General features: G+C 35.9%; 1 protein-coding gene across 7 annotated transcripts in view; it reads left to right on the top strand.

Moving 5' to 3' along the window:
* The window catches only part of BRWD1 (bromodomain and WD repeat domain containing 1), a 54,094-nt gene that overhangs the window by 32,018 nt on the left and 4,844 nt on the right, over positions 1–17,232 (top strand). For 2 of the 7 annotated variants that reach the window (XM_031556884.1, XM_010723654.3), the window contains 12 exons: positions 1,416–1,477; positions 3,593–3,748; positions 3,955–4,075; positions 5,282–5,407; positions 6,018–6,096; positions 7,305–7,349; positions 8,589–8,732; positions 10,064–10,216; positions 10,489–10,658; positions 12,162–12,397; positions 13,447–13,632; positions 14,268–15,242. In XM_031556884.1, coding sequence (XP_031412744.1) covers positions 1,416–1,477; positions 3,593–3,748; positions 3,955–4,075; positions 5,282–5,407; positions 6,018–6,096; positions 7,305–7,349; positions 8,589–8,732; positions 10,064–10,216; positions 10,489–10,658; positions 12,162–12,397; positions 13,447–13,632; positions 14,268–15,242 — 2,453 coding nt within the window. Of the gene's footprint in view, positions 1–1,415; positions 1,478–3,592; positions 3,749–3,954; positions 4,076–5,281; positions 5,408–6,017; positions 6,097–7,304; positions 7,350–8,588; positions 8,733–10,063; positions 10,217–10,488; positions 10,659–12,158; positions 12,398–13,443; positions 13,633–14,267; positions 15,243–17,232 lie in introns of all 7 variants that reach the window. The other 5 variants (XM_031556883.1, XM_010723638.3, XM_010723649.3 and 2 more) reach the window with 4 other exon arrangements.

Here is a 17,232-nt window from a genome sequence, read left to right as displayed (position 1 = left end):
GTGTTGATCTGTTAAAGGGATGTTTTTTCATAGTCCTTGGAAATGAAGTCACGCTAGCAGTACATGAGATGTGTCAGTAAATGATTCAAGGCTTGCTGTTCTGAGCTTAATTTTATCCCAGGTTTATGTAAGATGCATTCCTAGTCTGACAGCCAAATGGTTTTTGTTTTTTTCCCCTCATTCCCTGATTCTGGGGTTTGTGGTGTTTATGGGAAGGGACTGCAATGATTAGTTTCCTTTGATCTTGCTGGGCAGTTTTATTACGAAGCTCTGCCATATTCAGCATGGAAACCAGGCATTTGAGGAACTCCAATTTGAAACTGCTGGTGAAGTTGCAACCTGTGCTGCATTTGGATGGTTTGGAGGGAAATTGGTGAACTGCAGACTGATGAACTTGACTGCAGCTCCTTTTTTTTAAAAGAAGCCCTTGAAATGATTTCTCTTCAAAAGATGTTAACTAAGATAACACTGCATTGGAGCAAATACTTCTGTGTGTTGAAAATTAGCTGAAGTATAGGGAGCAAAAGAACGATTGAGGTTCTGACAGAACCAGGCAATATTGGCAGACTCTTAAGAATGTTAAATGAAAACAGATGCCGAAGGAAATAATCTGGGATGTATTCACTGAATGCCCAGAGGAATTTAGTTATCATGAATGTTGAATGAGTAGAATGGTTTTGTACCAGGATTATATGGCCTTCTACTCATAGTTTCAAATAGAGAAAATTACTAGTCTAGCTGGACCAGTAGGGTATTAAGCTCCAGAAGTACATTTCTTATATTTGAAATACTAAAATTTGTTGGTAATTTTGCTGTTAATAAAAGCATGTAGGAATGTTCCTATCAGATACCTGCATATTCACTACTCTGTTAATATTAGCTCTGTTTGCTTTTGCTTCCTGTTAGTTTCTACTTTTTATTCTTCTCTTTGTCTTAATGTGGTAGGCTTTAATTCATGAAAAGTTAATATGCCATGTAACTCAGTTTTTATTCTTCCTTTCTCTGAGTCATTCTATTGTTGTGGTTGGGGGTTGCTTCTCCTTGTTTTTCTGGTATCTTCCCTTTGATTATGTTACCTTGTTTTTCCGAGAGTCTGGCTTATTTTTCTTAAGCAGCTTCTTGATCTGATCATTATAATCTTGATTTTTATATTGGGTAAGTTGCCCAATATGGCCGAGAGCACAAGCTCAATTTTAATTTGGAATTCATTTTAAATCATGTTTCCTTTTTTTGCAGTGTTGACAGTTGATTGCTAACCAATAATTTTGTTTTAATATATTAATACAGTGCATTTTACTAAGGTCTAAAAATAGCAATGATGGAGAATTTCTTTAAATATACTTGGAAGAAATGCTTTCAACTTAAGGTTAATGTTAACTTGTGTGTTTCTATTTTCTTTTAACTTGGTGAATCAGATGGGACAATGGTGAGGTTGAGAAGCTTAGTCCATGGGACATGGAACCAATATCTGATAATGGTAAGTAGAAACACTCTGAACAGAGCAGTTAATGTGCTGCTCCCTCTTTATGGATCCTTTGTTACATGCAGGTAGTGCACCTGAAATGATTCTTGCAGGATAGTCTCACTTCAGTGTTAGTGAAATGTCTTTGATATATCTAGATTTTACTTCTTCACCCTGAAACTTTCCATCTTCCAAAATAGTTTTGAAGGAAATACTTGAAAAGTGGATCTCTCTGACATATACAGTAAAATCTGCTACTGCTAGAAGTCAAGTCTTGATTTCCAGCAACTTGACATAATGCAAACTAGTTTGCATTATGGTATGTTATAAGAATTGGAATGAATATAAATAAGTTTTCCAGTGAGTAAATTTTTTATTGTTTATATTTTAAAAAGGCTGTTTGTACAGGTTTTTTGGTGAAACTCAAATTAATTGTAAATGAAGTAACTGTATTTCTGATTTGTCTTCCTCAATTCAGTTTTTCAATGCTTGTTGAACCAGCAGCAGGAAGGGAGGACAAAGTAGTCACTGAATAACTTGTTTAAAGGATATTAATGTTCCTAATTGCCTTTCCTAGAAAACAAGCTATTTCCTAAATGCCAGAAAAGTTTATGGGTGGGTGAGTGTGTGTGTGTGGGGAGGGGGGAGGGGGGTGTGTGGCCTATTGTGTTTATAGTGTTTTTTTCCTCTAAATACCGTTATGTTGCACACACACATGGATGTTCTCAATATTAAACTGACTTTCTAATCTTCCAAGTGTGATCTGGCTGCTTCAGTCATATCTTGTGATAACAAACGCTGCAAAACAGTCTGAAATGGAAATGTGAAATCACCTGTTTTATGCAAACTAAAATGTATGAAGATTTCAGTCAGCAGGATTGTTTTGGTTTTTTCCTCTTAGGTTTGATTGAAATACTATTTTCTTATTGCCAAAATCTGCCTCCTTCAAACATACGGCACATTTTCTTCTAATTCCTTGCGATCTGGTTAATGCATTCCGTAAATTACTCTGTGAATGCAATAATGAACAAAGATTTTGGGCTATCATTACCTGTTTGGCCAAAGGAAAAAATTAGTGCTTTTTGTAAACTTTGAAGACCCATACTAAACCTGTTCAACTGCTTTGCTTTTATTTTTTTTTGTCTCTGCTGCAGCTGCAGCTGAAACGTGTTTTAGAATTGTCTGTGGCATATCTGTGGATTACAGTCATTGGCATGCTAGCAATGACCTTATCTTTCTTGTTTTTACTTTCAACTGAGAGACTCTCAGATGCTAATGGAAGCTCCTATTTCTGGTTTCCAGCTATAAGCCTATATGCTTCATATTGCTGAATTTTATCTGCTGTTCCAGTTGTCCCATTCAACACAAAGATGGGCTGAAGATCTTACTATGTGTGATCAGGAACCTTCATGATCTTGTTCCTTTTCAAGTGCTCAAACTAAATGAGGATGTTAGCTTCTAAAAAAAAAAAATACCGGAAACGTACTGAAAATATACTAAAAACAATCTGTAGAGTTGAGGGGAAGGATACCCAGAGGTGTAATATGTTCTGTACTCTGTTGCTCTGTGTTAGCTGGATTGCATTAATCTTTGTAAATGTGACTTTCCATGGAGCCGTTCATCATGGTTTTATGTCTGCTACTCTTTATTGTTTTGAAATGAATTTAATCTGCCATCTTCAAAAGAAATACTGAAAAAAAAAAAAAAATACTATTAAAGTTACAGTTAGTATACCAGGAAGGACATCACAAAATATATTGCCTGTCTTACATGTGTTTAATGGTTGAAGTAATAAATAAACTCATTAAACTAAGTTAGGATCCTATGAAGTCTGAAGCACGCATTTAAAACAAAAATGTGCAAGTAACTCTTCTGAGTAAGGTCATCTTTTCAGAGTAGTGCTTAAGAGAATAAATGAAGACTTCTGGAAATTCAGAATTGCAGAAAAGGAGAATAAAGGGTACCTTTTGGTTGTTGTTTTATGTATTTTCCCCATGCTCTTAGTATCAAACTCAAGGCAAAGTATGTTTTTCTCAGATACGCTTACTAAATACTTTATGGTTTTAAATATTTAATAGTTTCTCTTGTGTTCCCACTACTCACGCTTTCCTTTTTGTTATCACTCTTCAGTTGATCAGCCTGAAGAATTAGGAGCTAGTGTTTCTGTGACTTTTGAAGAAATGGAGAAGCTGCTGTACAAACCTGAAGAAGGGGAGTGGGGGATGCGATCCCGCGATGAAGCTTGTGAGCGGATTATCGGCGGTATCGACCAACTTCTGACTCTTGGTGAGAATGTCCTCTCAGTTTTAGGTAGTTTGCTCCTGGAGTTAATTTACAGGCAGTTCTCTCACTGTATTTGTACTTGGATATTTATATTTTGGTACATCACTGCTTTTATCAAGGGTGGTTTTACAAACCAATTAAATGGCTGGTTCAGTTTTCATACACATATGTCTGTAAATAGTCCTGTTAATTTTGCTGTTTCTTAACAGACATTTCAGCAGCTTTTGCTGGTCCAGTTGACCTGTGTACATATCCCAAGTACTGTACCGTGATTGCTTACCCAACAGACCTGAACACTATTCGAACAAGACTGGCCAACCGATTTTACAGGTTAGTACTACTAACGGCAGAAACAAGAGGGAACATGGCCTTATGTTTGTACACTGTGAGAAGATCTAAACGTTTTTTGGTCTTTTTTAATAAACATTTTGAAAACCAATAGTCTAGTACCTGAATTCGTTATGTGTTTTGTAGCAATGTTAATTTTTTTTTTTAAGTTTCTTAGTTCTTAAGGAAATTGATTTCAGCCTATATCGATACAGTTTCCAGAGTTAACGCTGACATACTTAAGTGTAGGGTTGATAAGTTCTGATGTGCTGCGTATCCGTACCTCTAACAGAAATTTAAGGATGTTGATCATCTGGATTTGTGCTCATCATGTCTGTAAATAAAATGAAGAGATGTCAATACTTGTTTTCTTCCTCAGTGAGACTGAAATGATGGCTTGGGAAATGATTGGAAATTCTGTAGATGAGAAACTGAAAACCTGGAGTATGGCTTTCATATTTATAATTCTTTATAAATTTAATCACAGAAAGGCTGTGTAATTGTGCTAGCTCACTTCTGAATGTTTATAGTGGTTTCTACAAATCTCTTCTTTACAGAGGGAGGGGATATATGACTCGTGAGTTGGTCTCAGAGCAAGGTATTTTGCAGACATCATGGCTGATGTCTGCCATTTTTTTGAAAATGTGTTTAGACCAGACTTCTTGTCACTTTTTTTTTCTATTACTTATCTTGTTTTTATTCTTCAGAATTATTAATATAGTACACAATTTACACCATTTCACAGGACTTCTCCACAAAGGTGGTAAAGATAGCCTTTTAAAAATGCATGGATTTTTAAGGAATCCTTGGAATTTGTGATCCTCAGTTCCATTATTTCAGTGGAATTTCATAATTCAGTAGTAGTTAATGCTGGCACTTACTAAACTGGTTGAATTAATAATTTTAAAAAAGAAACCAAAGCTTTACAGAACTTTCCAAACTTGCTGCAAATTTCTTGTCAATAACGAATAGGAAAATGACTTAACAAAGATGTACACTGTTGATTTTGCTTCCTTGAATTATCCTGTGAATTGCTCCTGTGTGATTTATGTGTGTATGTGAACATGCTTTGATGAGTGAAAATATGGAGACAGGTGTCATGAATATTAAAGTAAGGGATGTTTATCCACGTAAGGACAGATAATTAATGAGAGAGTTTTTGTAGTTTTTCAGCTTATTATTAAAGGTGCAATGTTGTTTAACTTTAAGGAGAATCTCTGCATTGGTTTGGGAAGTAAGATACATCGAAAGCAATGCCAGGACCTTCAATGAACCTGGGAGTGCTATTGCTAGAGCTGCAAAGAAGATCACTACGCAACTCCTGAAGTTTATCAAGTGAGTGGCATTTTACCTTACAGAGTGCTTGAATGCTTGTGCTCTAAAACTGTGGGGTAACACAAACACCTTTAAGATCCCTTTATTAAGAATTTAGTTCTTTTGATTTATTAATCTTTTTCAGTGCATTGCGGGACAGATATCTGATTCTTCATGAGTATTATCTTAACTGGGAAAATACTGAAATTTATGTTGATGTAGAGATTTGATTTTTTTTTTTTTTACTGGTGTATACAGTGTGAAGATATCACTTGACTTGAAAGTATATCAGTCTGTAATGTAAGCCCATGCAGAAATTCTTGTTGCAGCGTGCTTGTCTTGAGTTCAGCTGGGAGGTTTATTTCAAAGTTGGTGTAGACAGTCTAATTTCAGTAGATCAAATTCCTAATGCTAATTTCACCCTACTTGGCTTACTAGTTCTAAAATGCATAATACAGAAGATTTCCATATTTAACATTACGTTAGTGATGTAATCACCTTATGATGTTTATTATTTCAGATTGTTAATTGCTTTCCAGTTTTGTAGCTTTTGGTTGTGCCTGGGTTTGTCTTTCTAGGAAATGATAGCTATATTTTGATATTATATTAATGAGATTTAATTGCATTACAGTGATCAAGACTGTACAAACATTTTTGACCTATGTAGCACAACAGATGATGAACAAGATTGTCTTGATGCTGATGATCTGGTAAGCTTTTTCATACGAGTAATTGCAGTAATGCATCTGCAGTGATAAGAAAATACCTGTCACCTTCAAGTATTCATGTCAGAATTGCTCAATTTTTTTAAAATAGAGATCCTTGTAAGTATATCTATATTGACAGTTGAGAGGAAGACTGAATATATCAGGGAAGTGAGGGATGATGTGGGGATATGCTTTAATTGAAAACATTTTGAATTGTCTGTATTTGTTCAAAAGTTTAACGAAAACCTTGGCTATGACTGTGGCCATCAAATAGAACAATTCTGTGTTTCTGCGACGTATTTCTAAAGCATGTTAATAGGCAGTAATGTAATATAAATATTTCAAGAGTGTATGAATAGCTTTCTTTCCTTGTATTTTTAATTATCTGCATCCTTGCTTATTTCTAAGGCTAAAACTGTCACTTTCAGCATTTACTACTGCGTAAGTTGGCAAACACTGAATTCCTGTGCACCCAACAATGAGTCATACATTAGCGTTACGTGCTTTTATGAGGATTTAATGAAATGTATTTACCTTAAAACTAGAGATAGCATTCACTGCAGAACAGTTCTTGTTGTGTTCAGTGTTACGTGTTTACTGACGGCATACCACAAACAGCCCAATCTGATATCTTTTTTGCATTTGAAGCCTTGCTGAATTAGAAATTAAAAAAGTTGCAGAGTGACTCCTTTCCCTTGGAGGTTAATATTATAGAGAATACATTACATTGAGCTGTCTCGCTACTTCAGCATCATCTTAGTTCTTTCACGTTTTTTTCTTTTTAAAAAAGAAAAAAAAAAAGCTTTTCTTTTTACTAGAAGTGACTTGATCACAAAGATTTCTTTGCCCTAAACTCAGGACAAGCAAAATGCAGAAAGTTGTAATATTTGTCAGTTGATTTACTGTTGATGTTCTGTCACTGAAGTTCTCAAAGTTGGTGGGTATCTTCCCGTTGCAATTTCTATTTGCGGTTTTTCCTGTATACTATGGACAGGAGTTCAACTAGGAGCCGTCAGTGGTGACATGTCAACAGAATCTTACTTTCTAAGACACGCTGTGCTGTGTTTTTGATATGCTCATTTCTTGTCTAACTAAAGAAAAATAAGATTGAAAGTCTATTTCAACCATCATATAAAGTCTAATAATAATTTGAGCACACAGTTATTTTAAAATTATTTATGGAAAAAATAAATAACCTTTATTTTGTGCAGGATGATGAAAAATGCCGTCCGAGAACATCATATAGAAGAAGAAAAGTGAGTTGGATAATCTTTTCCATATATACCCAATTCAAGTTTGCTGGGAAAAATTGTTTAGTAGGCTGTACTGAAATACTCTGGGACTGATGTTTTGTTTTGTAGCAAACTTTTTTTTTTTCCCCCTGACAGTAAAAAGAAACTAAATGTTTTACATAAATAGTTCATTGCTGTTTTAAATTGTTCCATATAGTAGTCAAGGAGCATCTTTCTCATAATTTTGGTATTGATGCTGTTCAGTATGACAACTTTCAATTATCTGGCTGATACTGAAGTGAAAATATTCACTAGCTCAGATGCTCAGAAAAAAAAAAAAGCCAAAACATTTTAACAGTGGATATTATTCAAACTTCTTACTTTAAAAGATATCGCAGGAGATACTTTTGTGTGCTTTTTGGTACTAAAATAAAAACACCGCAAGACAACAACTTGACAGGCAAAAAAACCCCTATGATTTGTCAGTTATTAATAAACATTAGGGAAAGAAAACTGCTAGCTGTTTTGTTACAAAACAACACCTGGAAGTGCATTTTTGCATGTGACAGTGGTTTGGAAGCGCGTTTTTCTGATAGAGTGTGGCCTTGAAGGCCAGTGGTATCCTGGGGCACATTTTAAAAACAAGAGCATGGCCAGCAGATCCTCCCTCTCTGCTCTGTCCTGGTTGAGGCCACATGTAGAGTGCTGTGTCCTGTTCTGGGATTCCCAGACAGGGATATTCTAGAGAAAGTCCAGCAGAGAGCCACAAAGATAATTAGGAGCAGTTCCTTGCAAGGGCGATTCTCCAGGCTGAGACCTGGGACTCTTCAGCTTACAGAAGAGAAGATTGAGATGGGAACCTATCAATGCTTACAAGTATCTATAATATGATAGTTAAGTTGATGGGGGCAAACTCTTTTCAGTGGTGTGCAGCAGTAGAGCAAGGAGCAACATGCAGAAACAAGAATACAGGAAGTGCCATACTAACACGAGGAAGAACTTCTTTACTGTGAGGATGACAGAGGACTGGAACAGGCTGGCCAGAGAGGTGGTGGAATATCCTTCTCTGAAGATATTTCAAACCCACCTGGTTGCTTTCCTGTGCAACCTACTGCAGGGAACCTGCTTTAGCAGGGGGTTGAACTAGGTGATCTCCAGAGATTTCTTCCAACCTCTGTGATGCTGTGATTCTGAAATAATTCCAGTTAGATGAAGTTTTTCAGGCAGCATTTCAATAGTGTTTTTTCCTGGCTTTTTTTCAAGGGACGAGGGAAAAGAGGAAAAAGCATGAAAAATGGCTATGATGAAAATTGCTGGAAAAAACAGTGCATGGAGCTTGTGAACTTAATTTTCCAGTGTGAAGATTCTGAACCTTTTAGGCAGCCAGTTGATTTGGACCAGTATCCTGTAAGTTATTCCGTTAACCTTGAAAGATATAAAAATTGTTTGTTTCTTGTAGCATTTGGTATAATAAGACTTCCACGTTTCTCTCGGAGTTGTCTGTTCTTTTTTTGGCTTCAGTTCTCAACCACTGATGCTTATCTGCATCAAGATAAGTTATACCAAAATATAAACACAGCACAGAACAATTGTGGGGCAGTGGAGCTGTGTCTACGAACACCTTGATATTTTAAATGAGTTACCTGTTTTGCAAGTAATATTAACTTTAAGGATGAAACTAAAATAGGCGAACAGATCAGTCAGTGTGAACTCCTTATTTGTAGTTGCATCATTTTACTGCTACCCAATTGTCACTGCTGGCATTATTGCCTTTGCTGTCATCTGTATGTTTTGGGAATCTGTCTTCTCTTTGATGCTTCCCATCTAGACAGAACGTAGGTCTTTGTTCATGTGTGCATCTGAAGTATGGATTCTATCCAGTCTGTTTTGTATTTTCTGCTGATGTGTCTTAGAGCATCTTAATGCTCTAGTGGAACCTCTTCCAAATCAGTAAATTATTTTGTTGCTGAAAACCTTCTGTAGCTTTATCATGTACTTTTTTCAGCAACTTACCTGATTTCAGAGGTCATTTCTCTCTTCTATAAAATTTAGCATGCTTTACTGCAGTATTGGTTTCGAGCTCTTTATTTGGCTTTCAGGAAAAAAGAACAACAAGCTCCAATGGGAAAAAAAGACACATAAATGTTTTAACAATTATGCAACTTTTTTTCATATGATCTTCATATCTTGAGTTTGGGTCTCATTTCAGGTTTTGAAAATATCTTGGAAGTCTCTAAAACTCCTAATTTAGAAGAGAGAAAGACAGAATTTTGGAGTTCAGTTTTTTGTTTTAAACAAGATCAATTTCTCATTGTAAAAGGCATTAGTGAAAGGATTACATGCAGGTCTGCTACAGTCTTTTTTTCTCATTTTGCTTAGCAGTAATACAGTTGCCCTTACACGTTATTGTTACAAAGTAGTTGCTATTGAGGTAAACTGGGAGAAAAGAAACTGAAGAACTGTACGTGCAAATATGTGGTGTTGTATCACATCATGATATTTAATAAATTCTGAAGATTATCTTGAAAATATGCAAGATTTTATAAGATGTAATAAAGTGGAGGCTTTAAATCAAGTAGTTTCAGCAGAAGCTTAGCTTTATGCTGTGGTAAGTACTTGCTTCTTGAGCCAGTGGTTAAGATAATCTTAGCTCCTGTTGGATTCTATAGATAAAATTCATGATGATTGTTTTTCTGCTAACAACTTCTTGAACTGCTCTTTTTTTATGCTTTATCTAGGACTACAGACATATTATAGACACTCCAATGGACTTTGGTACAGTGAAAGAAACTCTGGAAGCTGGAAATTATGACACTCCAATGGAACTGTGCAAAGATATAAGACTAATATTTAGTAATGCAAAGTCTTATACTCCAAACAAAAAATCAAAAGTAGGTGTTACTATTGGGAGTTTTACACTAATCCAGTTAGGTGTTATTTTGGAGTAATTTTTATTTTTCAATATTTCAGTAAGATTTCTGGTTAATGATGATGGTGATAAGTGGTAATGGTGAGAAGTGCAACAAAATATTTGTATGTCTGCTTATATCTTGCATAGCACTACATCGTACAAAACAATTTTTTTCTGTACAATTTCTGATTTTAGAAAAGTTAGTCTTGGATGAAAGGTTCTGTTATTAACATAAACTACTTCCTTGCTTAGATTTATAGTATGACCTTGAGGTTGTCAGCACTATTTGAAGAGAAAATAAGAAGAATTGTTTCAGATTTCAAAAATGGTCAGAAGCAGAATGAAAAGATAAGAAGAAACCAGAGATACACTAGAAGAGTTCAGAGTCAAAGCTCAGTGCAGCATCCTACCAAAACGCCCAGGTAACAAATAATGAACTGACTATATTCACTGTCACACTTAGTAAGAACAGAACAGAACAATTGTTTATGAAGTAGCTAGCTAACTAACTCCAGTAATAATGGTTGGAATTACTTCTCTTGCAGTAAGATGAATGTGTTTAAAGGGAGTTCTGTGGTAGTGTAAAGTTGCCTGTGGAATGGGGAAGGGACTGAAGAACAGAACAGGGATTTTTTTGTTTATGTTTTGTTCTAAATAATTCAGTGAGAAAATGAGCTTTTAATCTGACTAAAATAATAAAACATTCTTACTGCATATATATTAGTTATCTTACTATATGCAGAAGAAATTTAATCCTATGGAACTTAGATTTTTTTACTTACAGTAGCATTCTGCTGGTTTCTGGTTGATATGATTTACTCTTGAATTGTTAATCTGTGTATGGGATTAAGTGAAACATAATACAAAATACAAAAACAGACGTGGTAGATTGTTGGAACTGAGCATATGCTTTTCTCCCACTCTCTGGCCTTACTTGTCTGACAGTGAAGGGACAGTAATACGGTTTTAAGAATAAAATTAGAAAAATACCCTTCTGACATATTTGTCTTTATTCTTTTGTCCATAAATGTTGGATTACACCATAAAGCATATCTGATGATGAACTTGAAGTTTTACTTCTTTTCCTCTCTGAAGAACTGTATGTGACTTCTTACAGTTCAGTGGTGCTTCGCAGGACTGAATCTTTGGGAATTCTTGGAGAGTGTTTATTGTTAAACTATTATGCAGGAGAGCATATGTGTCTCATATGTCTTTAAAATATCTGAAAACTTTGGGTTGTAAGCAACAAACTGACAAAAGTTCTGAATGTAAAAATAAGCGATGTTCTTTTGCCTAGTAGCCTCTGCATTGCTTATGTATAATGCACGCCCTTTCCCATCTACAACATTGTGAATTTACTGTGATCAAATAGGACTGAGTGTAGCACTCTAGAATGTATTTTAAGGAAGAATCTGATTGGTGAGTTGCTCTCCAAACATGCATTTTAGACAATAAACTCTTGAAAGATGCTGTTTCATCATGTTCTTCGAGCTCAATTTATAATGGAATAATGTTAGTATGCATATCACATACTTTGGGATTTATGTGCAGCTAACAAGAGACTGAATTCAGCAGAAGTTGAGGCTGTTTACCAACAGATTGCAACAATAGGATGACATAGGTATAGAAGGTATTTAGTGTTACCTTTGGTTTTGTGTAGAGAAAATGTCTTTTTCTTGTTTAACTTTATTAGGAGCATAGGCTATTATATTAATAAAAGCAGTTAATGCTTATCTTCATCAAAGTTAAAACTCTCCCAAACCATATTAGATTACAAAACTAATTAGCCTTCCATAAATGTGAAATCACATGGTATATGCTTAATTAAGCTTTCAGAGAAATTTTTTTTTAAATACTTAACTGTCTATGTTTTTTTTAGTAGTTTTACAAGCTATCTTGCTTCTACTTCTTTCCCTTTTCAGTAGAAATTTCAAGCAGAAACCATTAAAGTCTCAGGCAAAAATTGAATCTGAACAGGAAGATTCTTTTAGTCAACCTACCTCAAGCAGAGCAGCCTGTGTTGCAAGCCATAAGACAAATGCTAGCAATTACAACCACAGTTCATCTGGAGAGTCCTCTGATTCTGCATGCCTGACATCCTTTGAAAGGAATGGAAAAGCTAGATCTACAACATTAACAAACCGTTCAACACTGTCATCAGGTAATCAATGAAATCTGCTCCAAATGAGGGTTTTCATCTCTGTCTTATCTACGCATTGCCTACTAATGTTTCTTTTCCCTTATAATTGCCCTATTTGCCAACTGTATTCTAAATTAAAAATGCAAACTTTAACAATGCAAAAACTTCAGACAACGTTTTTATGCACTTTGCATTTCAGGCAGTACAGATCTTTGTGTATTTATACTTACTAATAAAAAGTTCTGTGTACTAAAGAATATTCTCCTGTAAAATCTCAAAGAATGCAGTTGATTAATTTCATTAATGAAAAAAATCTATTCCTAAGAAGAAATCTATTGCTACCATAGTTTACTTTGACATAGAGCTGTCTTGACTGCATTATGTATCTATTTTGCAGTCAAACAGACAGTACTTTTCTACAGCTTTGTATGGAGATTGAAGGCAAAGCTGAGTGAGTAGGACTGATGATAAGTTGACATACAAACCTTTATGACTTGATGCTCTTCAACCAAATACAGTACTAGAATTTTTCACTTCAAGAAGCTGTTATAGGAAAGTGGTTGTAGTGTATGAATGCTTCTTACTTGAGAGGAAAACGTGGTGCATTTGATATAAAATAAAGCTTATACACCTATGTATATTTGATTAAGTTCCCAGAGTCATAAAATCTTTCCTGTCTCTCTTTTTTTTTTTCCTCCCTAAACTTTACATTGGTAAAACTTCAGCTTCTTTCAGAGAGCAAGGATACTAATCCTGGTAAAAGAGATTTGGCAAATATTTCAAGTTTTTTAAGGTGCTTTTCTCTTAGAGATGTTTTCAGATAATGTAGTTGCTGTTTCATTCGAAACTTAAACACGTTCCAAAGTAACTTATCACCAGACACCTCATGAATGTGGAGTTGTATATTTTGTGGAACTATCATTTCATATGTACTAGAGATTAAGACATGATAGAAAGTGTATTGTTAGATAAAATTGTGAGGAAATAAGATTTCCTGCATGAGCAAAATGCACTTCCTAAGTTAAAACTAACTGCTCAATATTCTAATTGAGGATTTAATTTTTTAGCAGAAAGTGAAGTAGAAGGTTCTTTAGCTTCATCTACATCCTCTTCATCCTCTACAGAAGAGAGCTCAGAAGAGAGCAAAGAAAGCTCTGTGGCTCTTGTGTCACCTCCGCTACACAATGGTATATGTAGAAGAAAGAACATCAATTGTAGGGTAACCAGAAATCAAGCTGCTCAAAGAAAACAAATAGGTAAGATTGGAGTAGTTGTCTTCTGGATGGCCTGTGAGCCAGATGTGTGTGTGTGTGTGTGTGTGTGTATACACATACATACATAGAAAACTAATTGTAATTAGTATTTTTTTAACTGTTGTGTGTTGTAATATTATTTGTTTGATTACTAGTAGATCTTTTGCTCTCAAAATGCTGCTTTCTGAACATTTCACTTTTTTTTTTTTTTTTTCCAGTACTCCTGGTGGGGAGGGCTGAAGCCAAGAGCTTACTGAGAGAAAGCATCTCTTGAAGTGTTTTGTTTCTTAAAGTAGAAGCACTAAAACATAAAGCAGTTTTCAGAAAACTGAAATGAATCCAAAATTCATGATATAAAGGTTGAATGTGGCTCTGGGCATCCTGGTCTTAGTGGTTGGTTACTCCCCATGGCAGGGAGGTTGAAACCAGTTGATCTTTGAGGTCCTTTTCAACCCAGGCCATTATATGATTCTGTGATATAGCTTAATATTTTTTCTTCCAGATAACAAAACCACCTACCTACTACTAGGGGAATGTGCTTTGTTTGTCATGTGTGTGGATTGAACCTGTTCCAGATTTGGTAAGGCTGAAAAAGCAACTACTCTTGAACATAAGACTTTAATCCCTCTTCTTCACAGGTACACTTCCCCAGGAGAATGGGAATACAAGAAAAGCTGTCAGAAAAAGGTTATATGAAAGTGATTCTGAAAATACTTCAGTGATGACATCTGAGACTCTGAGTAATAGTACAGGGAGACATAGAAAAATCCCACGCAGAAGTGCTACTGTGGCTGCTACTAAGTTAAGACTAATGAGTGATGTGGAAGAAGAGGTTTCAAGCTCAGAAAGTATTGGTATTGGATGCAAAAATAGAAAACTGCCTCACCGAAACGCCTCAGCTGCAGCCAGGCGAATGTTACTGGAGGGGTCTGAGGATGATGCAGGTTTGAAGTCTGAAAGTGAAAAAGAAACGGAAGAGCAGCTTACCAAGCGGAAAGTTCTTTCTCTACCTACTTCATCTGCTGTACGAAGAAAATTCGTTAGTGAATCTGAAAATGAAAGTTCAGATTCTGAGACAGATACGCAAATGAAACAGAAAACCTGGCAAAGCAATGGCCATAGGCAGCTACGAGGGACAGCTCTTTCTGCCTCTCCCGAAACGAGGAGTCCTACACGAGGCTTTTCAGAGGATGACTCTAAAAGCCGTAATTCAGAAGATGGGAGCAATCAGAAAGCTGAGCAGTCAATGTCTGCAAATAAGTTTGTTGTGAGCAACTCCGAGGATGAAGCGTGTTCTGAATCAGATAGGTGGAATGCCAGAAAATTGTTTGGTCTGCACCTTGTTGCACCTATAAAAAAAGCAAAAGTCTTAAGCGATTTGGAGGACACAGCAGAATCTGAAACAGAAGACAGACAGGATGGGAGAAGTGTTGTTTCAGAAACCTTGGTGCCATGTAGAATTACAGCAAGCCCTAATTCTGGACCTGGTGCTGATTTCAATGACTCTTCTGATACGGAATCTGAAACAAATTCCAATCACAGTAATTATTTTGATGCTTCTTCAAAAACAAAAAAGAGGAAGAGAAAAGGAAAAACAAAAATCTTCAGAAAAGGTAAAACTTTTTTTGAGTTAATGCATCTTAACCTCACATACTGACTAGATAGAAGAAATTTTAGTATGGGTAATGAATGGAGAGATTTGGACTCCATTAAGTATATAATGTTCCTTGTTCTAAGACAAGAACTAGAAATCAGCAGGTGAACTATCAGACATGGTGATGCTGACAGTGGAACTGGGAGGTCACCAAAACAGCACTGAGGAAACTATTAGTTTTGCAGTGCCAGTTTTTCAGTATTTAGAATTAGTGATGAATGCTGAAAGTTCTTGAGCAATTCAGGGTTTACATTCGCCTATGAAAAAGTCATTAAGTCACTATTGTTTTCATATTTAATCAGCACTTCCTTCTCTATGCATGTATGTTAGAGAATATATATGAATGCTGTTGTGTGAAGTTCAAGGTATCTCAAAAGGTGGAATTTGTTCTCTTTCGTTAGTCTGCTCCTTGTTTTAATAATTTCAATAATGAAAATCTATGAGTTTCTGTATGAAGTGATATAGTTCTTATTTTCCATGATTGCCTTTTGCTGTTGAGAATTTCTGTGCTAAAGCAGACTTATTTTCAAGTAATTTTGTAGTCTTTCAAAGTGAATTTGATAATGTCTGAATTATTTTTATTTCCGTGGCATAAACTGAAATCTTCAACTTGATTTGTCTTTTGCATTTTCTTTAGTTCTTTACAGAGAGAGTGGTGAGGTGCTGGCACAGGCTGCCCAGAGATGTTGTGCATGCCCCATCCTTAGAGGCTAAAAGCCAGATTGGATGGAGCCCTGGGCAGTCTGGTCTAGTATTAAATGGGGAGGTTGGTGGCCCTGCATGTGGCAGGGGGGTTGGAGGTTCATGATCCTGGAAGTCCCTTCCAACCCTGGCCGTTCTGTGATTCTGTGATTTTGTTGTCAGTGATACATGGCATGCTTTTCAAAGTAGAGATGCATTTTGATGCTGTGATGGTAATGTTCTAAAGCTTAGACTGGCTTTTCCCAGATTTTGGATTACCAGTGTTTGAGGTTTGGGTGTGATTTTGGAGAGCATGCTTTAAAAACCAAGAGAAAGACCTGATATATACAGAACCAAGACAGTTGTAGGACTGAATTGGAGACCTGCTTTCATGTGAATGAGGAATATATCATTGTCCCGTGCAATGCACCTGATAAGTACCTTTTGGGCATTCAGTTTGCTTTACTTGTGGAGTTGGTGGTTCCCATATGGTTCTGTTGAAGTGTTAGTTGTCTTTCATATGAACTGATTAATAGCTGTGGACGACGTTTACAGTAAAATATGTATTTGATATTTCAGTTTTTCTACTCTCTAATTTGGCATACCACCACAGGCAGTCACATAACTATTTTCTGTGTTGGCAGGTGCTCTCTAGCTCATTTTGCTCCTCAGCTGATAAGGGGTGCAGCAGGCATGTTATTAGCACAGCCTAGTTTACTGTAGTTTACCAACAGGTGCACGTATTACTCTCTCTTGAAGAGGCTGACAGTTACTTGTAAATAAGAAACTTAGCAAGTTTGTACTTGTAAAATCTATTATTTGGGCACTGTTGGAGTATATATATGCTTTTATTTAAATACTTTAGTATTTATAGAACATAAATTCATTTGGATATTTGGCTGTACATAAGAGGCTGTGTATTGTCATATTCCTATCCAGTATTGCAGCCTAGACTCCCACGTTTAAAGTTTGATAGCATATACTACAGGACTGCTTGTCCCAACAGTAGACTGGATGGATGAGGCCTTTGTATCTTGGTGTCTGTCTTGTAAATGTTTTCTTGTAGATCCTAATTTGTAGCTAATGGAATTCTTTATTTGATCCTCCCTGTCTGCACAATCTGCTTGTACCTTTGCAGCATTTAATGCATGATACTCTTGTGCAGCTGCATTAAACTTGTCTTTTTTATTACTGTGATGTGTGGGAATGTTGCAGTTACTCCAGAGTGGGCTTTAATTTCAGTAAGAAGCTTTAAGTAAAAAAAAAAA

This window comes from Meleagris gallopavo, chromosome 1, assembly GCF_000146605.3.
Source record: "Meleagris gallopavo isolate NT-WF06-2002-E0010 breed Aviagen turkey brand Nicholas breeding stock chromosome 1, Turkey_5.1, whole genome shotgun sequence".
Taxonomy (NCBI): Eukaryota; Metazoa; Chordata; class Aves; order Galliformes; family Phasianidae; genus Meleagris; species Meleagris gallopavo.
This window is presented reverse-complemented; position numbering and strand designations above follow the sequence as displayed.